This window comes from Jaculus jaculus, chromosome 19 (genome assembly GCF_020740685.1).
Source record: "Jaculus jaculus isolate mJacJac1 chromosome 19, mJacJac1.mat.Y.cur, whole genome shotgun sequence".
Taxonomy (NCBI): Eukaryota; Metazoa; Chordata; class Mammalia; order Rodentia; family Dipodidae; genus Jaculus; species Jaculus jaculus.
The window spans coordinates 5,077,078-5,104,215 of NC_059120.1; the positions used below are offsets into that span (position 1 = coordinate 5,077,078).

General features: G+C 40.8%; 1 protein-coding gene across 1 annotated transcript in view; it reads right to left on the bottom strand.

The window, feature by feature from the left end:
• The window catches only part of Erich3 (glutamate rich 3), a 105,859-nt gene that overhangs the window by 37,420 nt on the left and 41,301 nt on the right, over window positions 1–27,138 (bottom strand). The window contains exons 6-9 of the mRNA XM_045138674.1: window positions 21,668–21,826; window positions 14,047–14,265; window positions 8,312–8,492; window positions 970–1,156 (exon numbers count right to left, since the gene is read on the bottom strand). Coding sequence (XP_044994609.1) covers window positions 970–1,156; window positions 8,312–8,492; window positions 14,047–14,265; window positions 21,668–21,826 — 746 coding nt within the window. The remainder of the gene's footprint in view (window positions 1–969; window positions 1,157–8,311; window positions 8,493–14,046; window positions 14,266–21,667; window positions 21,827–27,138) is intronic.

Genomic DNA, 27,138 nt, shown 5'->3' on the forward strand with positions numbered 1-27,138 from the left:
AGTACTCATACTTTGGCTTCACCTCCTCTCAAACCCAACATCATTCCACCCACTACTTCAGTTCTGGCCACACAAGTTAAGACACACTAAGTCCACTGCTGGCTCATGCCCTCCCAGATGGCTTCCCCTATACCTGAAAAACTATTTGGAGGAAGCGCTTTCCTTCCTGGCTTTTGCTCATAAAAATTATGTTATCTATGACAGCAAATAGTTCCATTTATCCAAAATGTCCTTTGCGCTGTCTTGTGTTCCTTCTGCTTAAGGACATGGGAACCTGACAATCAATGCCTTTGCATGTCATTTCCAGTTCCATGTCTGTGGTGGCCTACACTTTGGATACATGAACAGTATGTGTTCCAGCTTTGCATCTAGTCAACTCTTCATGAAGACTTTCAGAAAAAAAAATGAAAACAAGCTCCCAGGCAAAACTCCTGGTCTCAGTCAGTTTCCAACATGACAGCTGATAAAACAGCAGTTAAATCTCACCTTTCATCATGCACTCTGCTGGGCATAACAATGAAGCAAAGGGGATGGGAAGGGAAATTGAGTCACCTAACAATGCAGACACAACTCCACTATGCATAACTGGCATTATCCAATCACAAGATGTGAGGGGCATGATACGGCTACAGCCCAAGTCGGTTACTAAGAAGCAAAAGGGAAGCTCTTCTCTCCCCATTTCAGAGATGGAATTCAAGGCGGTATGAGGAAAAGAAGAGATTGAAAATGAGACAGAACTAAAAATGCTATCAGCTTTTATATTTTCTTATGTAAGACAGATGAAAATCTGATTTAAACATAAAATTTCAATTAAAAACATTCTGGGTTGCAGTCAATAACGTTTACCGTATATTTCAGGCTTGTGAATACTGATATATTCCTTTAACTGCTGTTCAGAGGAAAGCACAGGTAAAGACATGAGGAGAGTGAGGCACAGGTGTCCTCGACCAGAGGCGCCTGCACGCTTACCTGTAGCAAGGAGATGCTTTCTCTACACACACGAAGCCAAAGAGGCCGCCTTTGCCACCTAGGCGGGAGCTTCTGCGATGCTTGAACTCACAGCAGGAGCTTAACCTGTTTACCTGCATCCCGTTCAGGAAAAAGGTGAGGCTGAATGGAAAGCCATGGTGGCGTTTGGAGATGAACTGAAAGGTGTCTGGAATGACAAAGAGAGGAGATGTGGCTCAGTGGGTGGACTGCATCTCCAGGACCCATGGGAGAGGCTGGGAGCACTGGTGTGAACTTTAGTTCCTGAGCCAGGGATGCAGAGACAAGGGACCACTGGGCCTTCCTGGTAGGTAGGTAGTCCAGCCTACTTGGCGAGCTGCAGGCCAGTAAGAAAGCCTGTCTCAAGAGAAAATGGTGGACCACAGTTGAGGAAGACCTCTGATGTTGACCACACACACACACACACACACACACACACGGGAACACAAACACACCAGCACATGTACAGTTGTATGCACATACACACATCCACATATAGGCAAGCATGCATACACACATGCACACACACCACATATACATGCAAACAAAACAGGTGAAAACAACTGACTGAAAAACCACCTTCCAAACCACATTTTTTTTTTCTTTTAGGAAAGAAATAAGACTATGCCTCTGATTATTTGTTTTTTACTTTGAGGACTTTTTTGTCATTATTGTGGATGTAACCTAGGGACTTGCACATGATAGGCAAGCACTTTACCCAGCTTTCTTTTAACTTTTCATTTTGAGACAGGGTCTCCTTAATTTGCCCAGATGAGCCTTGAACTTGTGATTTTCTTGTCTGAGACTCCTGAGTAGCTGGGATTAGCGAAAGGGCTTAAATTGAGGACACTTTTAATCATCACAGCATGTTCTAGTACTTATAGTGACGATAACTCCTCCAACCTCTGTAAACTCATTGGCTGTGAACGAAAGCCATGTGTAACATGATACTAGCACTTATGCCCAGGAACCGTGCGTGGTCATTGGTTTGCCACTTCTCAAAACTTTCAAAGGAAGAGGAAATACTTCTAATGCTGGCTTACACATGAGGAGCTAAGCCTGGGAGGAGGTCACACAGTGACAGGTGATCCTCTAGAATCCATGCCTCCACACTGGCTCTGCTATCCACTGGGGAAGGACTTGAGGACACAGGCTACAGCATTGAAAAAAATTTATTGTTCGCTGTGAATCTAAATATTCTAATAATGTATATTTGTGTGTGTGTGTGTGTGTGTGTGTGTGTGTGTGTGTGTGTGTGACAGAAAGTGAGAGTGCGCGCGCACAAGACAGACAGAGAGAGAGAGAGAGAGAGAGAGAGAGAGAGATATTCCAGTTCATTTATGCTTGGATCTGAGATTCTTTTTCCTCCTCCACCTTCCCAATCATCCTACCAATAAAGTAAGAGCCAATGTTTGCAATTTACAGCTTTCCATTATCACCAATTCTGATCATTCTCTCTAACCCGGTTCCACCCGGAGGCCCTGGACAGCCTGACTGGGCCATCCTCCCCTGGGGAGCTCTCCCATGACCTCTGTCACATTTCACCTCTTTGCTCTGCAAACATTGCTGCTATGGCTCTTAGGACAACATCTATCAAAATCTGGCTGTGCTCGAGGTCATAAAACTTTAATGTGCAGCAGAATCACCTGGGGGCCTTATTAAAACACAGGCTGCTGACCTGTTTCCCAGTCAGAAGTCCTGGGGTGGAGTTGAAAAAGAACCCTGCTGCCGCAAGGACTCCCCTCAGGAACCCCGAGCCAAGTGTTCACCGTGCTGAACATGTGTAAAATCTGTGAGCATGAGCTCGGCTTACCACCTCGGTTTCTTCAGATTCCAGGACAAGGAGAAAGAAGCTCTGCTCATCCCAATCATTAGCAAATCATTATTTTAACCTATTTCCTTCATAGTCATCTAGAAATCCTATGAGTATACCACATGGTGTCCCTAAAAACATGGCTAAATCAGATGTAACCTGCACTAAAGAAGTAAACCTACTAGAAAAAAATGCCATGTATACTCGAATAACTATGGTGATAAATTAGACAAGAGAAAGAGAAAAGGCGAGCATATGGAGAAGCTAACATGCAACAGTCTTAGGAGAGTGTTAATTATACTCATCAACAGAGCCCCTGACTGCTGGCTAGAAAGCAGGTTTGATGCTTTGCTTTACGGAGCTCTGACGCTCACACCCGCACGCAGCAGTCCATTCGCTGTAGGCTAAACCTCATGACTCCTCGGAACACAACCCAGGAAGAAGGCAGGCACAAGGGGAAGTGCAGAAAGCACACGGGAACTCAGTTTCCAGATGTGCCTGCCCTTCCATCCGGTGCCCACCAAGCCTCAGAGGAAACCCAGCTATTATTGACTTTTTCCTTCAGTTGGTTACAAAATGATCAAATAAAAAGTTGTGCCCCCTTCTTTATCTTTGTTATACATATATGTGAGCATGTGTTTCTTGTGTGAACATGCATGTGGACATGTATGTGAGTGTGGGGAGACTAGAGGTAAATGTCAGGTGCCTTCATCAATTGCTCTCCACCTTATGTTTTAAAATTTTATTAATTGAGAACTTTACTGAATGAATGTATTGATCATATTCCCATCAGGTTACAGGCTTCTGTCCCCATCTCCCCACCGCCATTCCACTAAGAGTCCTCCTCAGTGATGGTACCAGTAATCACTTTGGGGTCCTGAATGCGCCAGCCAGTCTTTGTGGAGAGGAAAGTGCCTCAGAATTCACCTTCCCACCTTGTGGTTGTTACAGTATTTCTGAACCCTCTTCTGAAATGTTCCCTGAACCTTGGAGAGTGTGTTATAAGCTTCCCTAGGTGTTGAGCTCTCAGCAGCCTCTGATTTTCTGCTTAGTAGTTAAGATGTTTGCCTGTGAAGCCTAAGGACCCAGATTCCATTCTCCAGCACCCACATAAGCCAGATGTACAAAATAGCACATGTGCATGGAGTTCACTTGCAGTGGTTGGAGACCCTGGCATACCTATCCTCTCTCTCCCTGTCATCTACCTATTTTTCTCTCTCCAATAAATATATTTTTAAAAAAGAAACTAAAATTCAGCCACAAAGTCATAATTAATGTATCACATTTCTGACATGAAGACACCAAATTCCCAAACTCTCTTATTTTAAAATATTTGGAGATTGACCCATGACTTAAAACAAAGTGAGCAGAATATACTCATGAAAAATTAAGTTTAGGTAAAAGCACTGGGACTTATTTTCACCTCAGGTTTCTCTTCTTCCCCTTCTCCTTCCCACAGCAGATCCAAGTGGGAGGGCAAGGCACCGACATGCTCCAGGTCCCTGTCCACAGTGCTGATTTGATTTGAAGCAAAAGATGAAAACCCGTTGGGCTATGGCCTTTCCAAGAATAGGTAGCAATCAGTGAAGCCAGCTGACAGGGAGGTCAGAGGTTCCATCGGACCGCAGTCCTAATTAGGAAGAGCAAGACGCCAGAAACATAGTGGGGAGAACAGGTGGTGAGGCCATCACAGGGCCTAGCACAGCTCTTTACGAAGCCCCCACTTACTGGAAGTACCCTGGATCCAGCAGGTCAACTTATTTATACATCCACAGGATACAAGGAGCTTCACTTAAGCACAGAAAAACACAAGAAAGTCTAGCAGGAACCAAAGTTGAATGCTTCCTGGGCTTTGTATTCTGGAAACCACAGATGATCACAATTCAGGGTATGACTCTGTTCATATATCATTTAGTTTTCACCAACTAAAGTCAATGAAGGTTTGAGATGAAATCATTATGGTTTTTCAATTCATCCAATATCTAATGCTTGGTATCCCTATAGGAAAAGAATACACAGAAGGCCCCAGGAAGGGAGATGAAGACACCAGACATTAAGCTACCAGTACAGGCATGCCAAGGGATACTCTGAGCCCTCATAATTGGAAGAATTAGGGAAGGATGCTCCCCTGAGCTGTTTAGGGGACACTACCCTGACATCACCTTTGTTGTGGATTTTGAACCACCAAATCTGGGAAAGCATAAATATCCATCATTTCCCACTATCATTAAAGAAGGGCTTGTTACATCAGCTGTAGGAAAAAAAAAAAAACAAACCTACAAACAGGTCCATTGGCAGGGGGTCTTGGACCTCTTACACACCATCAATGAGCACTAGGTTGGAACCACAGATGCAATCCTGAGAACAACAGGATATCTTTAAATCTAAGCAAAACATCTCTAGTTGTACCCAGGTAATGGGGACAAAATTCCACATTTATTCTAGATAACCACAATCCAGAGTAACAACCCATTCTCCATCAATTAATTTAAGTAAAACAGTAAGAAAAAAAAATCCTCCAATAAAGGAAAGTCAGAATCCATAATTTGCTGTATATATATATTATTTTAAAAATATTTTATATATTTATTTGTGAGAGAGAGAAAGGAAAGAGAGAGAGAGAGAATGGGCCTACCATGGCCTCTAGACACTGCAAACAAGCTACAGATGCATGCACCATCCTGTGCATCTGACTTTACATGGTTACTGGGGACTTGAACCCCAGCCTAGCAGGCGTTGCAAGCATGTGCCCTTAACTGCGAAGCCATCTTTCCAGGTATGGCACACAATTAAAAGATCTTGTTCAACAAAATAGTTAAAATACATGTAAAGAAACAGTACACAATTACACACATGGATAGAAAAGGGAATCAAAACCACTTACAGCCATCTAATCAAGACAAAAGACAACACATGGTTCCCACAAATATTATATTATGTCCATAAAACATGTTATATATGTCCATAAAATTATTACTTTTTAAAACTATTTAAATTTTTATTTGAGACAGAGAAAGAAAGAAAGAGAGAAAGAGAGACAGAGAGAGAATGAGTATGCCAGGGCCTCTAGCCACTGCAAACAAACTCTAGACGCACACACCACCTCATGCATCTGGCTTAAATGGGATGTGGAGAACCGAACCTGGGTCCTTAGGCTTTGCAGAAAAGCACCTTAACCACTAAGCCATCTCTCCAGCCCCAAAGGAAATAATAATGCCCATCCACTGGAGAATAAAGGAAACACCATCTTTCCATGTAGAGCCTATATTGAGCAATGCAGTGATCATAACTACTGTTATAACTGGTTTAATTTTCCTTAACTGAAGTGCTCAACACAGGAAGTGTTTTAGAGATTTCTATGAGATTTTGGAAACTTTTAGATTTAGGGATATTGGTGTACCCTTCAAACTGCTAACCATTTCTAAGCCCCCCCCCCCACTGAAAAAAATGTGAAATCTCCCAAATCTGCAGCTTTTTGATAAAATGTCAGTGTGCTACAAGCATGTGGCTCACTAAAGTATTATGGTCAGTGAAATAAATGAGACCCAAGAAAACCACTCTCTGCTTTGATGTGAATCAAAAGGGTGGATTCCTTCTGGTTCCGCTAAATTGCTAAGACTGTTGAACTTCAAAGTAATGCTGAGCCAACCAACTTTTCAATTTTGAGTAATTACTCTCTTGGCAGCAATGGCAAGCTGAGACCAAATTACCTCATGGACAAGATCAATTATTCAAGAACTCATTCCATCCTATTATCCAGTACTGTCCATTGCCACAACAAGAAGCCCCAGGATACAGGTATATTCAGACTAAGAAGGGACCTGGCAGCACATGCCTCCCTCAAGGATTGAAGATGGAATACATGTTGTCCACCAGAAAGGCACCCAGATAAGACTCCTGTTTACATTGGTTTCAGCTGAATTTTACTCCCAGTAGATACTGAATGTATATTTTGTTGATTAAAGTATGATCTAGGGTCCATGAAATTGTTTTATGTTGATCTCAGTTTTATAATAGCTAATTTGTTAATTCCCCTAAATTAACAACTAAACATAATATTAAAACACACACACACACACACATACACACACACATACAAACCCAGTTGTGGTGGCACACAGCTTTAGTGCCAGCACTCAGAAGGCTGATGTAGGAGGACTGTTGTGGGTTTCAGGCGAGCCTAAGGCTATAAAGTGAATTCTAGGTCAACCTGGGCTAGAATGAGACCCTTCCTCGAAAAAAACAAACAGAAAAAAAAAAATTTTACTTGTCTAAGCCTCTGTGATCAGAATATGTGTAAAGATATAACCAGGCAACTGCCTATGCTAGGCTCATGAAAGGCTTTAATACCTCCTATTACTGAAAGGTAAGAAACACCCCCTGAGAACAGTGAAGAGTACTGTGGAACAAAACCAGTCCTGGTCATGGGGTTGGCTCTGCCCTTGACTCATGCCAAAGCTGGCCATATGGGCTCAGGGAGTCACCCTAACAGGACTCCTCTCAGCTTTGTCATCTACAAAGTGAACGGATGCCTGAATGCTGTGGCATAATGAGACAGAAAATCACATTTCCACTCAGTATGTAAAATGGGACAAAGAGTTCCCAGCAAAGCTGAGCAGAGTTTAACACGTGTGATACTCACATGCACAGTTAAATTCATAGCTCTAAGGGTTTGGACATTCTTTTGTTCATAGTCACTCTTCTTATTGGATGAGAGAAATCAGAAATGTCCAAAATAAACATTTCATATTTGTACTAAACTCCTCCCTCAACTCATTAGTCTATCTCAAGATTTCTTATATATAAATACTTCTTTGAATTAGAAAAAAAAATACTGTGTTTTCTAAACACAGTCTCTTAAGCCAGGAAGTGACAAATATAATCTTATAAACAGGTTTCCCTATCATTGCTGTTCCACTTAATTAAATACCAAAGAAAACAGTACAGCACACTGTGTGAAGACCTATATTAAATTTAAAAACAAACTTATGGTGACAAACATAGACTTATGATCAAATGAAAATAGAAATGTGCTAAAAAGCCATTTAGACAATTTCACATCAAGTTATTTAGGTGTGATTCACCCCAGAGTTTATTGGATTTGTGATTTTTATCTCAACATACCTCTAACGAACAAATTGCCAATCTGTTATTTTTCTCGTGTAATAATGTGTAATATAATTCACTATGGCAAGCCAAATAGTTAACTTGTAATTTCAGGGACAGCTTATTCATGCAACATTTTAATGATCATATATCTCTATCCCAACATTAATCTGTTACCAGGTTAAATCACTCTAAATTCCTTCTTCCACAATCTGCAAGAGCAATTGCAGCTTCAGTTTCAATCACGGAGTTGTAAATCCAGATTTACTTGTAGGCAGCTGGCTTATAACTCCCTGGATATGCATAAATTTCATAAAGTGATTGAAGTCATTTTGATATTATGTCAACAACAGTTTATCTGGAGCATCAACCCCAAGCAACTTTAAGGAATGTGTTTATGTGTACCTTTCTCAAGGAGCTTGCCTTTGTAGACACAAAGGTTTTCTCCACCGCAGTGCTGCTGGTACACTTTTATCTCATCTTGGAAGTTTTTGTCGTCATAAGATAGGTGCACATTCTTCCCCAAGTAGACCATTGTAATAACTGCATTACTATGCAGTGATGTTTTATGAATCCTTCCTGAATCCTAGGATGGACAAAAGAGACACTGTCTTCTTATCATGACTCTATAACATGCAGAACAGCAAAGTCCAGTTCTAGGTACCTGGTAAGTGTCAGTTTCAAGCCAGTCAGGGTAGGAGCGATGCTCAGTGGTTAAGGCACTTGCCTACAAAGCCTAAGACCTGGGTTCGTTTCCCCAGTACCCACATAATGTCAGATGTCCCAAGAGGTGCATGCATTGGGAATTTGCTTGCAGTGGCTGGAGGCCCTGGCCAGGCCAAATTCTCTAGGTATCTCTTCTTTATCTTTATGCTTGCAAATAAATAAACATATACATATATAAAGCCTGATAGTCTCTACATGCAGCAAGCATTAATGATGCTGGGAGAGAAAGTCTGACTTTCTTATCTAGTTCTCAAAATCCAAATGAAGGGCATAGACAAGCGCTCGTGTCGTCATTTTGTTCTAAGCCAAGTTAACATTCGACATGACACAGCAATCATGCTCTTCATTCATGGCAATAGTTAAGTGAGGACAAGGTATCCTCCTCTGAGTGCGTCCTGAGAGAGACATACGTGAGATGACCCCTTGTGGGACTACTCTGAGGTTGGTGGTCATAAATAACGCTTACATAAGAAACCAACAGTACAATTTAAAAAACAATAGTATCAAAACAATATAGCCAAGACTATTTGGAAATTGCCTCACACCTATTTTATATTCTGCAGCACAGCCTCATTTCAATCATTTGCAATGATGTAACATGCATATGTCAGAGAGTAAAAAGATGGCTAGACTTTGTGACCTACTTTAAATTCTGAAGTGGTTTCATAATAGCAAATGCAGATACTGTTCACACACTACCCCTAAAATATGCAGGAATGAGAAGCTGCACAGGAATAGTGGAAGAGGAGAGGCAGGAGGGGTAGACAGAGCAGAAAGACCTAGACAGGGTCTCTTAAGCACAAGCACAGGGTCCGCCTCTAGAACAAGACACGGGGTAGGCTTTTCATACATTTCCCTTTTCTGAAAATAATTTTCTAGCTAAATGGCACATACAGAGAGACAGACTTTCAGGAGATCTAAGGCAGCCATCTGAGTCCAAGGTCATAGGAGTATGGAACAAGAGGGCATGCAGGTTTGTATGAATACAAACAGCCACAGTAAAAACTATGAGAAGCAGCTGTGAAGGCACATATCTGTAAGCCCCCCACTCAGGAGGATGAGACAGGAGAATAGTGATTCAAAGTCAGCCTGTGCTACATAGTAAGACTCAGATTTAAAAACAAAAAGAAACATATTGTGAAGGAACTACTGAGATATTTCCTTCCCCTCTTCTGCCTCAGATGTTTTATTCAACTCCACTTCTCTGAAGCAGCATCTGAAGAAAGCAACCCTGAAGACATGAAGAAAAGACTGAACTGTGTAAACAGTGGGGGAGACCAACATTTAATGTGACTCTAGCAAACTCCCTTGCCTGCACAAAGCTCCCAGAGACAGAAAGAGCCAACAGAAACGTTCAGGGATATCAAGAACCATGGGCTGGAGAGATGATGATTTAGCTGTTAGTGTGTTTTCTTGTGAAGCCTAAGGACCTGGGATTTGTTCCCCAGCACCCACATAAGCCAGACACATAAGATAGCTCATGTGTCTGGAGTTCATTTGCAGTGGCTGGAGGCCCTGGCAGCCCATTCTCCTCTCTCTCTCTTCTCATTCTCTTTCTCTGTCTCTCAAGTAAATAAATAAATTTAAAAGAGAAGAATCACACAGCAAATCCACAAGTAAGTGAAAAAGGGCACCCTGAATTGCAGTGGGAAGAAAAGATAGGACCAGGTGCCTACCTGCAGAGTCATCCCTGTGCCCTTCTTCACTGGGAAGCTCTGGGATTCTGACTTACAGATGTGCGCTGACCCACCAACTCATCAGCAGACCCCTGGGAATGCAGCTCTAGTCCCCACGACAACATTTAATGAAGTGTCTGATCAAATGAAAGCACCCCCTTTGAGATGAGGAGTGGCACGGACTTAGAGGTAGCTTCCTGAGCTTCGGAGAGGTACACAGTATGTAAATACATGAGGCGTCGCATCAGCGTGCAGGGAAGATCTGCCTCTTGTGGATGGAGGGGGAACTCAGGGAGGAGCAAAATGCCATCCTTTCACCTTTACCACTTCTTCCTATCGACGTCTTTTCTGCTAAACCATATCTCTAGGGTCCAGTTATTTCATTTCCTTTTTGAATTTACTTTGTTTCCTTAAAACATTCCCCAGTTATAGCCACCCAGTGAAGCTTGTCTAGGTTCTAATGGGGAACAGCCACAGAATGCACTGGAAACAAACCATTTTTTCTCTCAACTGACAAAGCTGCCTTAGTCCATACCATCTTCCAAAGTCATCATGATACAGGCAGGTGGAATTTTAACATTTCATGGCACTTTCGGCTGGTGTCTTTAAGCAAGTTACCAGAACCCTCCTGGAAAATTCAGGCCCATTTCAAACCCAGGATCAAGGCCTCGTGGCCCTTCACAGCCCCAGCTCATTGTTCTGAGCTCCTTCACTGGTCTCTTGTGACTTTGACTTCTTTCAGATTTTTCAAACAAGGGCAAGGTGACAAACAGCAAGCCCACCAAATGGCTCACCATGCAGCCATTCTTTCTAAAAATTAAAAAAATGCTTTATTTTTATGTATTTATTTCAGAAAGAGAAAGAGGCAGATAGAGGGGGAAGAGAGAGAAACAACGAGCATGCCAGGGCCTCCAGCTGCTGCAAACGAACTCCAGAGGCATGTGCAACCTTGTGCATCTATCTGGATTACATGGTTCTTGGGGAATCGAAGCTGGGTCCCTTGGCTTTGCAAGCAAGTGCCTAACTACTAATCCATCTCTCCTGCCATACGCTGTCATTCTTTTTTCACAATGCTCAGAATTTGACTGAATTTAATTGAGTTTTCAATAGATGCATTAAAGGTAAAAAGAAATATATGAAATAAATTATCCCTGCCCAGGCCTGTGGGAAGCAAACTCTGTAGAGATTGGATCATTGCAGAGTGCCAGCCATAGCGTTGGTTACTGTCTCCTCGTTCCACAAAATCAAACCCTCATATCTTGGAACATCATTAGGTCTTTCCAGACCTCTGGGATATTGTTATAAGGGTCCATTAAGTTACCATCCTTAATTAATTAATTAATTAAAATGGAATTAATTAAAAATTATAGTGCAATAGAGGAAAGGACAAACATCTGAACCATTCTAAGAACTCCAGAATGTGTGGCATAATCCACAGCCCACCCGTATCTCCCTGCTGCCACCTGACGCCCCCAATACCAGAAGGATCTCTGGTCACTAAACAGATGATGCTGATCACCTGTGTAATGTCCACCAACATTTCCCAGCCTCTATAGGGTAAGCTCAACATTCCATGGGCAGTAAAACATGTCTTTTGTTGCCTGACTTGTGCTCTCAGTAATTGTGGTTGTGGAAATGAGCACGAGTGCTGCTTTCTCAGTGAACCTGATGTCAGCACAAGGGTGAAGGAGGTAGACACTGAGGACACCCAACACCTTCCAAAGCAGCACTTGGGAGGCAGAGGTAGGAGGATCGCCATGAGTTCGAGGCCACCCTGAGACTACACAGTGAATTCTAGGTCAGCCTGAGCTGCAGTGTAACCCTACCTCAGGGCTTCTAAGAAGCCCATTACTGAAGTAGTCTTAAAATGCACCCAACATGGCTCAGGGAATTTTGTGGAAGTGGGGTCGGAAAGGTCGTTAGAGCCAAGGTTGGGCCATTATGCACAGAGACATTGCCGCTCCCACATGCACGCACCCCCACAGTGCATGACCCACAATCCCCATGGGGATGACCTGCATCCTCAGTGAGAAGGGCCCCTTTGGAAAAGAGGCAGGGAGGATGGTACCAACATCTGTTGTTTACCTACTATGTCCATAACTAATAAGAATAAATTTATTTTTAGTAAAGCAAGAATAATTTAATGAAAAATATGTGATAGACCTTATTTCATAGTTGAAACAAACTTTTTGAAATACTGGCAGTTAGAAAATTTACCCAACAATTTTAGAGTTTCTAAAATTTAATACTAATTGCAATTACTTGTGCTATACTTAAGTGTGGCATCTCAATTGGCTGCAGTGGCCCAAACACGATCAACATGTTCCATTTGCTATAATGAATAAAAGCAAACAAGCCTTTGGGTAATTTGGTTATGATATGGGTGCATGGGTGACTGTGGTCATCCTGCTAAGCATTAGGAGGCCCCTGAATTAGCAGTGAATACTACTCCTCAGGTGCAATAGCCCTTGTCATGGTGGCATCATCGCGTGGACGAAGGCACAGCAAGCCACTCTGAGTGTGGGTGAGCGTGAGCTTGGAGTGAATGAAAGGTCACCACCTGTGTGGCAAGGGTCTGGGTGCTCAGTGCAAGGCACGGGGATGCTGATAAACAGAGGTTGATGACTCGCATCACAGAGGAGCCAGCCAGGCTGCAAGAAGCCCAGGGATATGGAAGAGAGAAAGGACATGCAGGGCGACGTCCTCTGGGATGAGAGAGATGACCAGACAGTGACAAAGGGAGAGAATTGGTAAAAAGCCATTTGAAAGGACATTTGAGCAAAAAGGAAAGAAGAGGCCTGGTGTTTTGACAAGGTCAGTGTGGGGACAGCTCTGCTGGTAGTGAGATGTGTGCACTTGGACTAAAGCGCCCTGGAGGAAGGGCTGCTTCTGGGAGGTGCTATATGAGGTTGGTGTGCAGTCTGGAACTTCCCTCCCTGGTCCTCAGTCAGAATGATGTCAAACAGCTATCTGTTAATAACCACAAAAATCCTTCAGTATTAACATTGTTGTATATTTACATGACAAAAATAAAGTGAGCTTAACTTCAAACTACGTAAAGTTCAACCAGACTTCTATACATTATTGAAGCTGATGCAACTGTTCAGTGATTAAAGCAGATCCAAACCCCAAGTTCAGTTCCCCAGTAGCCATGTAAAACTAGGCACATAAAGTGGCTCATGCATTTGGAGTTCATTCTCAGTGGCAAAAGGCCCTAGTGTACCCACACTCCACTCTCTCTCAAATAAGAAGTAAAAAAGAAATATAAAATTTATCAATATGTTTCAGAAAATGAGTATCACAAAGCACAATATATTCAAAAATTGTTGAAAGAATTTCTAGGTAATGATAATTTATGGTAAAATATTAAAAATGAAATTTGATCATGCATGTTACATTTTCCAGGTACACTTAAGTCTATGAACTTTCACAAATTAAACGGTGCTATATCTGTAGGAGCAAGTTAAAGGGAATGAGTGACGTGGAAGTGGATGTAGCACAAATAAGCTGTGACCCACAGGAGTTAATGAGGCTTTTGTATGTTAAATTAGTTGCTCAACAGAATCACTCAGCACTTAGCTTGTGCTTCACTTGTGTATATCTATACTTGAGACAATTGTTATCTCTTTACGTGAGGCATCTTATACAATTCTGCAAATTGTACTGCGGCTGTAGAACTGCTCTGGAGTGAGGCAATCAGCGTTAGATGAATAGGAGAAAAATGTGTTCCATAATCACCCTGGTGAAGAGCGGCTCCAGCCCATTGGGAACGGTGATGGGGCGGAGTCTCCTCCTCCTCCTCCATGTTTCAGTCTTGTTTTCCTGGAGTGCCTTTCCTCGCGGAGGAAGCGGTGGAGGCACAGGCATCGTGTGACCGGTGATGTCCGGAAGGTGGTATGTGCTCACTCTCTGGGAGCTGTTCAAGGAGTTCCTGAACTTCATCATTGCCTTCTTGCCCTGCAGGCACATGTAACAATGTTAGTAAGCATCAGTGACACAGAACCACGCCCCAGTGAGACCCCAGATTCAAAGGCCAGCCTTCATGTACAAGGGCAGCTGCTGCAACAGACAAAAGCTGAAGCCCTCCAGACTGCTGGCAGGAGGCACTTCCTACAGCACTCAGATGTGCTCCACCTTACGTGAGGAAAGTCTCTTAAGAGAGACGACAGTGGCGGTCCTCAGTCACCCAGAGAACATGTTCCCTCAGCACTGAACTGATTTCAAATCAAGAAGTCTGCAGTATTTGACTTTGAAGTACTTGTTTCACATTCACATTTCACCCATCTAGATAGGACAATAGTCAGGTCATATGCAGGTCTGTGTACAAAGGGCTGTCTTGTGTACTGTTTCCAGTGCATTGTTTCCATCTCTGAGGAGAGAAAACTGGAATATTTGCACACATTTTGAAGACATACTCTTTGACCTAAAAATTCTACGAGTAGGTATAACTCTTAGGCAGATAATCACAGACATATACTCATATGCATGTGGCTACAAATTTAGGTACACACATATATGTGCATGTATGCGTATACAGAAAATTTAGTTGAACACCTGATGAGTCTATAATTAGGAAAACATTTAATTAAATTTTGCTTTGTGTAATTACATCATATAATTAGGTTACAGATCTTTGATTTGCCACCAATAAAAAGACATATGATTCTACATTTTTAAGTATCTATAAATATTCAAAAAAAAAAAATCTTGAACATGGAACTACCATCAGGGCTGTCTTCATAATGTCTCAAAGTTTAATCAACATGATTTCATCTTAATCACTAAAAATTTCCAAAGGAGGGTGGAGAGATGGCTTAGCAGTTAAGGATCTTGCCTGTGAAGTCTAAGGACCCAGGTTCATTTCCCAGTATCCACATAAGCCAGATGCATAAGATGTCAAGTGTATCTGGAGTTCATTTATAGTGGCTGAGGCCCTGGTTCACCCATTCGCTCACTCTCTCTCTCTCTTAAATAAATAAAATATTTACAAAAAAAAACTTTTAAAAGCATGCTGTATATTACTCATATATATTTGAATCTATAAATTTTCATGCTTATTTTGTGTATTTTATGTAATTTTTCAAACCTTAATGATCTTTTGAGATTTTTATCCATTTTATAATGTTTCTATATATAATTTATAGTTCTAAAACTCACATTATAATTTCATTAATAATTAATTTTAAGTTGTTAGTCCATATTTTGAGATGGTTAATAACATTTTTTTAAAAAGAACCTATTCTTTAAACATTTTTTACTGCTATATTATTAAAATCAAATTAAACAAAAGCATGGGAACAAAATTTGACTGAAACCAACATTTGTATGAATGGGAAGGGATATAAAAAGAATTCTGATCCCCTGCTCTGGAGGGTGCCTAGCACATGCAGAAGGGGTAGGCCAGAGCTACCGGTTCCTTCCCCAGATCCCAGTCCCCTGGTCCCAGTCCCCTGCTGCTGGCTTGCGGTGGCCTGTTCTCTGCATGTGGGCTGAAAAGCAGGTCTTTTGCTCTGGCTTCCTAATTGACCACTATTGAGTCCCCAAACCCTTGTTACCCTTCTTCAATAATAATGAAAATAAAACCTACCAAAATATATGGCAAACAATGAACGTAGTTCTAAGAGAAAAGTTCATAGCCCTAACACCTTCATAATAAATATGGAGAGATCTCAAATTAATAACCTAACCATCCACTTAAATGTGTTGGAGAAATAAGAATCCAGCCCTAAGAGCTCCAAATGGGTAAAAGTAATCAAGATCAGAGCAGAAATTAATGAATTGGAAACTAAAAAAACAATTAAGAAAATCAATGAAACAAGAGATGATTCTTTATTTTTTTTAAAAAAAAAAAAAAACATGATTGATAAATTTTGACCAATTTGGTCAAACAAAAGAAACAGTAGTCACAAATTAACAAGATCAGAAATGAACAGAGAGAAGTAATAATGGACAACAATGAAATTGAAAGACTCATCAGGATATACTTCCAAAACCTCTCCTCCACAAAATTAAATAATCTGGAAGAAATAGATGAATTCCTAGATACATACCATGTACCAAAACTAAACTCAAAGCAGATTAATCTCCTAAATAAACCTATCATACTCATCAAGATTAAAAAGGTAATCAAAACCCTCCCTAAAAACACAAGTCCAAGATAGCTTCTCAGCTGAACTCTATCAAACCTTCATTGAAGATCTGAAACACATTATTCTCAAACTATCTCATATAATCAGAGAACAAGGAATGCCTCCCATCTCTTTTTTGAAGATAACATCACCCTAATACCAACCCCAGAGAGAGATCCAATAAGGAAACTATAGAACCATATCCCTGATGAACCTAGATGCAGAGATCTTGAACAAAATCCTTGAAAACCAAATTCAATAACGCATCAAAAGCATTATACTCCTTAAGTGTGGTGGCACACACCTCTAAGACAGAGGTAGGAGGATCGCCATGAGTTCAAGGCCACCCTGACACTGCAAGGTGAATTCCAGGTCAGCCTGGGCTAGAGCGAAACCCTACCTCAAGGAAAAAAAAAAAAAAAAAAAAAAAGCATTATACTCCTTGATCAAGCAGGATTCACCCCAGGGATTCAGGGAGGCTTCAACAAGAGGCAATCAGTAAACATAATACACCACCACATCAATAAACATAACCACAAAAATCACATGATCATCTCAATTGATACAGAGAAGGCATTTGACAAAATATAACATCAGGTCATGATCAAAACACTTAGCAATAAAAAAATAATCAAACAAATCACTGAAACAGTGGGGTAGAGAACTGCACAGGGAGTTCTCAGAGGAAGAAATACAAATGGCAAACACACACTTCAGAAAATGTTCAACATCCCTAACTATCAGGGAAATGCAAGTTAAACAAGTATGAGATTCCACCTTACTCCAACAAGGATGGCAATCAATAAAAAATCAAATGACAACAAATGTTGGTGAGGGCATGGGGAAAGAGGACCCCTCATTCACTGTTGGTGGGAATGTAAACTTGTACAACCATGATGGAAATCAACAGGGAGACTCCTGTAAAGGATGAATACAGAACTATAACAGACCCAGTTATTCCCTTACTGGACATTTACCCTAGATGCTCCAAGTTTCACTACAGAGACATTTGATCAACCATTTTTACAGCTGCTGAATTCATAATAACTAAGAACTGGAATAACCCAGATGCCCATCACTGGATGAATGGATAACGAAGTTGTGGTATGTATACACAATGGAATTCTACTCAGCAGTAAGAAAAAATGATACAACAAAATTTCTAGGAAAATGGAAGGAGTTAGAACAGATCATATTCAATGAACACACACAATCACGGCAAGACAAATGCCACATGTTCTTACTCATCTGCAGTTCCTAAGTGGGGTCAGCTTAAGTTGCTGGCATAGTGGATAGGCAACTTGAAGACCAGACAATAGGGATGGAAGATTTCGGGGGGATGGGAATGGGAGGTTGGGAGAATAAACACAAAACTAAACTCCAACTGAACTGGTAACATAGAAACCTTTCTCCTTGAAGGTAGACTAAAATATATAACCCTCAATAGGAGTATAGAGGGACCACCTGAAAAGAAGGGCTCTGGAGAGAGTGGGATGAAGCCTAACATTAAAGAACTATGGCTCTGACCTGTAACTTGCAGGGCCAGAAATACGTGCTACTCACATTGAGCTGTTGTTTGAAGAGACCTATGAGGTCCCCAAAACAAGACAGGCTTTTGTCAAAGAACTTGATTATCCACCTGCGGTAAAAGGTGAGACCCTATTGGTGAAAAAAGCATATGCTGCTGGCACAGATCACTGGGAGACCTGGCTAGAGTCCAGAAGACAGCCTGTCCCCAGACAGCCCATCTAGTGCTGGAAAGCGCTACATGAGGTCCTGGAGAAAAGTGGCCAAAAAAGCTGTGAGCAAGTTAGGGTCTAAGTTACTCAGAATAACCAGCCTGACAAGAAGCACACACCAGTGCAGGGGTGGTGCACAGCCTTTGTGGGTAACCAAAGGCTTTCTGATTGGATAAGAGATCTGCTCAGTGGAAAGAATCCTATATCTGGAACTGGGAACCAAGTCAGAATCCTATGCAGACAAAGATTATGCCCTCCAATATCAAGCACCCCCTAGTCTTCTGCTAAAAGAGGGGCTACATCCATCAAACTCTCCTTAATAATGCATCTCCCATTTAATTTATGCTGACGTTACTCTCTGTTGAAGATACATTTTTTCTTTTTCAAAAGGTAGTGTAAATCCAGGAGATAAACCACCCCTTGCATCTCAGTCAAGGCCCAGGAGAAATCACAGAGGCAGTGGGGAGATGTGCTGCTTCCAAGGTAAGCCTGACAATCAGCACCAGGGTGAAGGAGACAGATGCTGAGGATACTCAACAGATACCAAAGCAGAAATCCACAGGCTCCTATGAGCTCATCACTGAAGTAGACTTCAAACACACCCACCATGGCTCAGGGAATTTTGCAGAAGAGGGGGCAGAAAGATTTTAAGAGTCACAGGTTGAGATTTCATGGCTAGGGGCACTTCCTCCCCCCAAAACCTGACTGCTACTACCACAATGCATAACCCCAAACCCCATGGGGAACACCAATAACCCCATTGGAGGGGGGCCCTGCAGAATGGGGGCAGAGAGGAGGGAAATGATGGTACCAGCATATGTGTCCTCTGGCCTCCACACACATGCAAACATATGTGCTGTCGCACACACAAAACCATGTGATGTTCTCTACCTCGCTTTTCTAGCCCAGAGTACCTTGGCAATTTTTCATTCCTTTACCCACAACTACCATATATTTATGTGCATTAATGTACTATAAGCTTTTAAACCATAGCGTATTGAAACTTAAGACTCTTCTAGTTGTTCACCATTAAAAATAGGATGGCACAAAATGATCCTGAATCCATTGCTTTGTACATATGTGCAGCAGAGTCCTTGGATCGCATCCCACATGCTAAGATGCTTGAGGATGCTCACTTAAAATACTGATAGACATTCTCAGCACTGCCTTTACAAACAGACCAATTTCTACTCCTACCAACATGGTGTGAGAAACTCTCCTGAGGATATTCATTCTTAGTCCTGATTAGTTTTCTTTGGTTGCATCTCAACCAATCTGTTTTTGACCAGATGACTTCTGCCTAAAGACATTCACTTGGGCCATGAAGTGAGGTTCAACCTGGTTTTCCCTTCTGCAAATTCCCATACTTTTATGTGTATATCATTCATGTTTTAAGAAAGCAATGGGATTTTGGATGTGCTCCCTTCATGCTGAGTATGGGTGCAGACCTCAATTCTTCATAGGGTTTTTCTAGTCTGATGTTCAATATTCCCAACCATGCAGCTAGAGGCAGTGTTTCCTCACAGTAGATTTTGCTCATTCATGTCACACTATAAACTCAAACAAGTTGCTTTTGCCTTTATAACTGATATATCTCAGTATCTTTCATCAGTATTGTAGTGGGTGCCTAATAAATATTTACAGAATAAAAAATTGAGTTTAGCTAACTGAAATTTACATGAAGTTTAACATAATCTTATCAGTGCATGTGAGCTTCTGTCCAGTCCTTTCTGTCACTAACACACACCCAAAACATGGGAAAAGGAAAACAAGGCCTGGTGTAGATTTATCTAGTAAAAGCATCCAATGGTTCAGAGTACACTTGAAAAATCACCTGAAAGAAAAAAAATCATTTCTCAGGCAGCAAAAATCGAATTCTCATCTGATAAATCAACTTTACATATTTAGGAAGAAAATGTACCTAAGTAGAATTAATAATAGACAAGAACACAGTCACCTTGGCAAACATAGAAAGTACTCATTGGAGGTAATATCTAGGGGATAGGAAATCCTACCCATTAGGTTTTGGGTATTTTCAGTCCTAAGGGCAATGCCAACTCTGTAGGGCACTGAGTTTTAGCCAAAGATCTTTGGGTTGTCTAGTCTTTTGGAAAGCCTGTTCCTTAGATGATACAGCATCCCCAGAACAATGCTTCATGCCCTGGCCCCATTCTGATTCCATGTTCACCAGGCAACCTTCCCATCACTGTTTTCTGTTCCCACAGCTCCGCCTGCCCCAAGGAGAAAGCACGTTTTTCTTTAATAAGCTTTGACTACTGAATACCTCTTGATGACGCAATGGCCTCGATTCCGACAAGTCCCCTGTTTTGGATAACACAGAGAGAAAAATGACTCTGCTGTAAGTTATTTTAGTTAGCCAGAGATAACATCCCAGGATCAATCCACTTCTGGACAGAGACTGAAATGGGAAGTTTATGGGTCTTTAGTCAGAGGCAAGACCCTAGACTTATGATCCAACAAGATGCTGCCTGTCCATTAGGCTTCTCAAGACACAGGCACCACTTCAACTAGCTGCTATTCAGAAAGCAACAACTAAGTTAGCTGAAATAAGGTTTGTAAAAACTGTTCACAAGCTTAAAAACATAGCATGAATTGGATTAAGATAACATTTTTAGAATTATGTTTATACTTTTCCTACGAACCAATTACTTGTTCATCTGCATGACTGTCCCCATGACAAGGTCAAGGGTCAGATAATTTAGTTTCATATGTATTGTTTGCTCATAAGAATGAAACATAATTAACTCATCCCTTTAAACATAAAGACAATTAAGTTCATGACGCAAGGCCTTTCTTAAGCTAGCAAATATTTCTACAAGTCAGAAACTCAAACACTACCCGGTAAGTTAACACGTGTCCCGGGCAAGTACTCCCCTTGGAAGTAGCTCATATTTCATAGTCACAATACCTCCTTCCTGTGTTCTAGTTAAACGAGTAAAAATAACCTTGAAAAGAAAGCAGAGTCAAGCCCTTGGGTGTGATTAACTTGGCATTTTTAAAAGATGGACAATCTTCTGTTATTTGACCTTCTCAGAGTCAAACTCAAAGCAATTTCATACACTGATGAGAAAAAGGCAAGTCCACATCAAATGCAAGCTCCTTTCAGTCTGGTTCAGTTTCCAGTTCTCCTATATTTGAATCCGAAAGCCCATCAACACTGGGTCATTCCTGGTGGAAGTCAGGTGTGGCTATGAAAAGTCGTTCCTCTTTGTTTCCCAAATGGCCGTTCCAATTACTATCACTACACAGTTTACAAATCTTTCCTTTACATATGTTCCTCCATTATACAGAAATGATAAGCCTTTCCATTCACAGCAAGATATGCTTGCTAAGAAGCACATAGGACTTAATAATCACAATATAAATTTTATTACATGGCTTTAATTGATCATAGTTTCTTTAAAAAGAAGTGATAGATTGATATTCTCATAAAGAATAAAAAGGAATTCTTGAAAAGAAATGAACATTTACCCCAATGGGAAAGGGTGCTTCCTTCTCCAGAAATGAGGTTTTCAATCTGGAACCCAGAGTCACCTTTGAAGCATTTCTTGCTGAGTAATTACTGAGGAGAGGCTGTAGCCGAACTGGAGGCTGCATATTTCCTGGGGCAGTATATGGTCGGGGGGCTGTCTAGACAATTGGGGGGGAAATTCCATTTAAATTAGTATCTTGACATGATTCCAGAACCAATTAATAACCCAAGAAATTTCCTAGAGTAATTAATGATGCCTTTTACTGAAACAGATTAAACTTTAATTATATCCTTCCATTATACATACCCCTATGACCCAAAGTATTTGTTAAAACATATGGTGTTGAAGTCCTTTACATAAGTGAGTGCCACAATTATGGAGTATTCTACACAAAAGAAGATATCTTTTATTATATTCCTATACTTTTATTCATACTGTAAACTCCTGACAATCCTTAATTTATGCAAGCACAGAATGGCTTGGTTCAATTAAATGTTCACTTGACTAATGTTCCTACTTTAGAGATCTGAAAGGATATTATTGGAGTGGACTCATCTCTGTTTCAGTGTTTTTAGTATCAAATGTACCCTCAGTTCCTCAAGCTTCAAGGTTGGTACCACTCATGCAAGGAGAAAACAGGAAAGGCAGGTGCTTAACTATCATATAATGCCAACTGCATTTCTCCAACTTCTTCCCCAAAGCATGAGGAAACAAAAGTAAACAACGGTAACTAGACACTCTGGGAAACACTGCAATAGAGGTCAATGTGTCTTCCAAGTTGTGTTTTCTATTTGCCTCTTTGGGTCTCAGGTCAACAGTCTCTAATGAACTGGACCCTGGAGGTACAGAAAGGAGATGGAGTCTAGCAAGGAGAGAAGAGGACAAGGGAGTGAAAGGAAAACCTTTATTCCCTATCACTCTGCAGGGTGGAGATGAGCCAGCAGACTCCCTCAACCTACATGTGTTGCCATTGTTGAGAATCCCTCTCCCAGCAACAGGCCCTACCTGCTGCTTTCCAATCTAATCCCTTTCTCCCTGAACCAAGGAGTTATAGTGTTCCCATGGGGCTGACCCCAGCACACTTAACATCCTTGGTTGGTTTTCTCTCACCCTGCTGCATTTTGTAAATAGTTTCTTTATTAAACACTTCCTAATTACTCTATTTGTGTGAGCCATCTGTTTCCTGCTGAGCCCCCAACTGAGACACTTTCCAATCAAGAATGTACTGCAGTGAATACCAAAAGTGCCAGCATGAAGCATGACAAGTGCCTTTTGGGGCATCAACAGAATATTATAAGTTTAGAATAAAGATTAGCAATGTGTCAAAACTAGGAGAAAAAAATTAAGCTTTTGGTCTAGTTCTATTACAATAAAATAGTGGCAAACATGTCAAAAATAGGACAAGTATCTTTGGGCAAGAGAATTAGAGAAGATATACATATATATGTATATATATATATATATATGTATATATATATATATGAAATTTATATATATACATATATATGTATATGTACATATATATATATATGTATATATATGAAAGAATGATGAACCATGGATATTCCTTTCTACAAATGTGTGTGTAAATCCATAAGGAATGATAAAGCAGACATTACTACCAAATATTAGTCTGAGTGGCATCTTGACAGAAAACACACATTACTAAATCTCCAGTTTTCTAAGTCAGCCTAAGGAAATTTAAAGTAAGTTTTTACATCCAATGAGGACATGAGTTAACTAAGCCACGTGAGCCACTGAAGCAGTCAATAGCCACACAATGCCAGAAAACAGATCTTACAATTAAAAGTTCTCAGATGATTTAAAGAAAGCCTATGATGGTAAAACAAGTTTGACTTTATCTCGGTGGTGAAACAAGAGAGGAAATTGGAGAAACAAAGAAATGCTTAAATTTGAACATCAAGTGGAAGGGACAGTTGTAAGCAAGAACTAAGAAGAGCAGCCAAGATTATATGGGCCAGTATCTTTTTTCTTTTCTTCACTAGTAATGGAATTTTTATCTGGGAACTTGTCTGTGTCAAAGAAAGTTCCCTCCACCTCTGTGTAGTTATAGGCTTCAGTTTGAGCCAGTGAGATGTAAACAGAAGTGACCTAATATCCTTCCAAATCGTGCTCAAAGAGAAACAAAGTGGACCCTTACTTTCTCATTGAGTCCTTCCTTTGGGCTGAAGCATACACATGGTGAAATGCAGTCTTGGCTTATGTGGATGAAGGCAACACCTTAAGGTGGTAGATGAGTGACACAAAAGGAATGTTGGGGTTTGATGACTTCATAGTGTACAAATGGCATGTCAGCTGAGATTCATCTGTGTGCTAGTGTGAGCAGGGAGCCCTCCAGGTTAGCCTTTATTACTTGAGCCTGTCACAGTTTGGATGTAAAATGTCCCCAGTGGCTGTGTTTAAATACTTGGTCCCTATATGATGGTTCCATTTTGGGATATTGTGGAAACTCTGGAAGGCAGGGCCTAGGTTAAAGAAGCATATCTCTGGGGAGAAGTTCTTGACATCTAAAGCCTACCCTCCTTCCTGTAATGCTGAGATGTAAGGAGGTGAGAAGTCCTCACTGCCTACAGCAACCTACAAGTCAGCTGTTGCCATGCATTTCCTGTCGTGACCATTGTATCTCTTCATTCTATAAGACAAAACAAACTACTAACCCTCAAGTTGTTTCTAACTGGTCCCTTGTTCCAGCAACAAGAAAGACATGGTCTCTACAAACAAACCTGTATCATAGCCAACATAGTTAGATAATGTATGATTCCAAGAAAACAAAAGATAAACCTGTATGGACCAATAGGTACAAGGTCTTAAAATCTACACACAGAAATGAAACTAGTCATTTCTGAACAAGGGAACCAGATCATCCTGAAGAATGACTCATAGCTTCTGTTAAAGAAATAGGTCTTACATTCTCATGCTAGATAAGCCAAGTGAACCAAAGTCATGAAAATCCTGACACTGAAAATTCAGGAAAACAGGTTACTGCAAACTGTAAACTAGAACATGATCTATTGGCTATTACTCTCTCAATTTCTACTCCCATGAATTTGCATGCAAATATCATTCAGTTAGATGAATGTGGCAGTCAAATGTTTAACTGATTACATTTATCTCGAGAAACAAATCTGCACCATTAACTAACAGCTGTGAGCTACAAACTGCTGTAGTTCACATCAGAGGCTACCTTAAATTTGCTATATTTTAAATTGTCTGTAATACATTTTCTTGGGATAAATATGGCACTATAGCTTAGCGTTCTCAAAACTGTAGTACCAGAATGTGAATCAGAATTGGCTACCTGGCGATCACTCGGCTTAGCTGAGCACATTTAATTCTTATAAGATCTCAGGGGCTAGATTTTCCAAGAATGCACAGAATTAGTTTAAATGACTTTCACTGCTTTTAGTGATAGCAGTGTGACTAAATGCCTGCATGCTATTTTGAAAGTTTAGGTGTAATTAGCAACCAAGTGCACTACCTTTGCATAGCCTCATTTCCTCAAGGTTTAAAACTCAGTGGTAACATCCCATAAAGATCTTCAGCCTCCTCTCAGAGACACTCAAGAGGTCAGAAGTGAACCAGAAAGTATAGGTATCCACAATGGAAAACCCAAAGGGAGGAGTGAATTTCTATAATATGGAAAGTAGGGTTCTAAGACCACAATAGTTATCTAGTAAGGTGCGAAGTCACCATGGGGTGACACCATGCGGGATCCTGGCTTGCTGGAGCGACATGGACATGCTGATAAACTACTGGTATCGCCACTTCGTGTAATTTTTAAATTACTCTCTTGCTCCTACCACACTAAGATCTCCTGGATGTATCATAAACTATTTGCTGAGGGTGTTCAGCTGGAAAATTGAAAAGAAGCTTTTAAAGGTTGTTTTTTTGTTATTTTTTTTTTTTTCCTCATGGAAACAGGTGGAAATACAGAAAACTGCACTTGGTAGCATCTTTGCTTCTCTTATTTCACCTGGATTGAGCTTTCTGAGAATCTCAGGAATTAACATCCAATAAAGAAGTGCCCATGTATCACAGACACATACCAATCCAACCTACACACAGGGGACAGCACAGGGAAGAAGGTTGCTCTCTATCACTTGAACTGTTCATCAGGAAACTTCAGGACATATTTACCTTTTGAAAAAAGTCAAAGCTTCATGCTGTATACCATGAACTGACTTCAACAATCAATGAAAGCATTCTAACTTCTCTATAAATATTATTGTATCAGTTACATTTTCCATGCTCGAACAAAATACCCAGCTGGAAGCTTCTTAAGGAAGAAAAGGGTTTGCTTTTGGCTTATAGCTTTGAGGGAAAGTCCTTCATAGCAGGTGCAAGAATCACACCCTCACACAAGCAGGGAGAAAGCAGAGGGAGGGAGAATGGCTAGCAGGATTAGGTTGTAATACCTTATGACCCCTCCTTCCCCAATGACACCCTTCTCCAGTAAGGCTCCTCCTCCTTAATGTTCCAGACTTTCCCAAACAACATCACCAGTTGGAGACTCAAACATGATTCACATGAGTAAATGGGGGAAATTAATTTTACATTCAAACCACTACAACCATGCAACTCAAAAGTATTATTCACACTAATGTAAAATATACCAGGTTATTAAAAGCAAGAATAAGATGTGATCAAATAAGTTAGTACTACTTTAATCACTGGTAGATTGTGAATATTTTGCAAACATTTCCTGAATATATATTGTTTCAAGGAACCTCTCCCTCCTTCAAGCAAATATGGCCTCAGAGTTACAAATGAGTGAGGGTGGGATAAAATATCAATGCACAATTTATTCAGTTTCTTTTCTTTGTTTTCCTTTTTGGTCTTTTGACATAGGGTCTCACTCTAGCACAGACTGACTTGAAATTCACTCTGTAGTCTCAGGGTATCCTCAAACTCAACAGTGATCCTCCTACCTCTGCTTCCCAAGTGCTGGGATTAAAGGCAGGTGCCACCATGCCTGGCTCAGATGGAATTTCTGTATATTTAATTATATTTATCTTAAAGTATGTGCATATGCCACTGTGGGAAAAATACAGACACAGGTAACCTGAAGTCATATGAGTTAAGTCCTAACAGTCAGGGCAAGGGTTTTGAGTTTTTGATAATTAACTGCAATGGTCTACATGCAGAATGTTTCCCATAGACTCGTGTGTTTGAATACTTAATCCCTAGCTGATGGTGCTATTTGGGAAGGAGGTGGAGTCTTGACTTGAGGAAGTAGGTTAGCTATAAGCCTTGAGATTTTATTGTTCAGCCCGGTTCCTATCCTGCTCAGTCCCACTTCCTGTTCACTCTCTGTTTCCTGACTGCAAAGTGATGAGCCAGTCTTCCACACCTTCCCCATCATGAAACTTCCCTATGAAACTGTAGGCTGACAACAAACCCTTTTTTCCATCAGTTGTTTCTGTGGTCACAGCGATGACAAAGTAACTA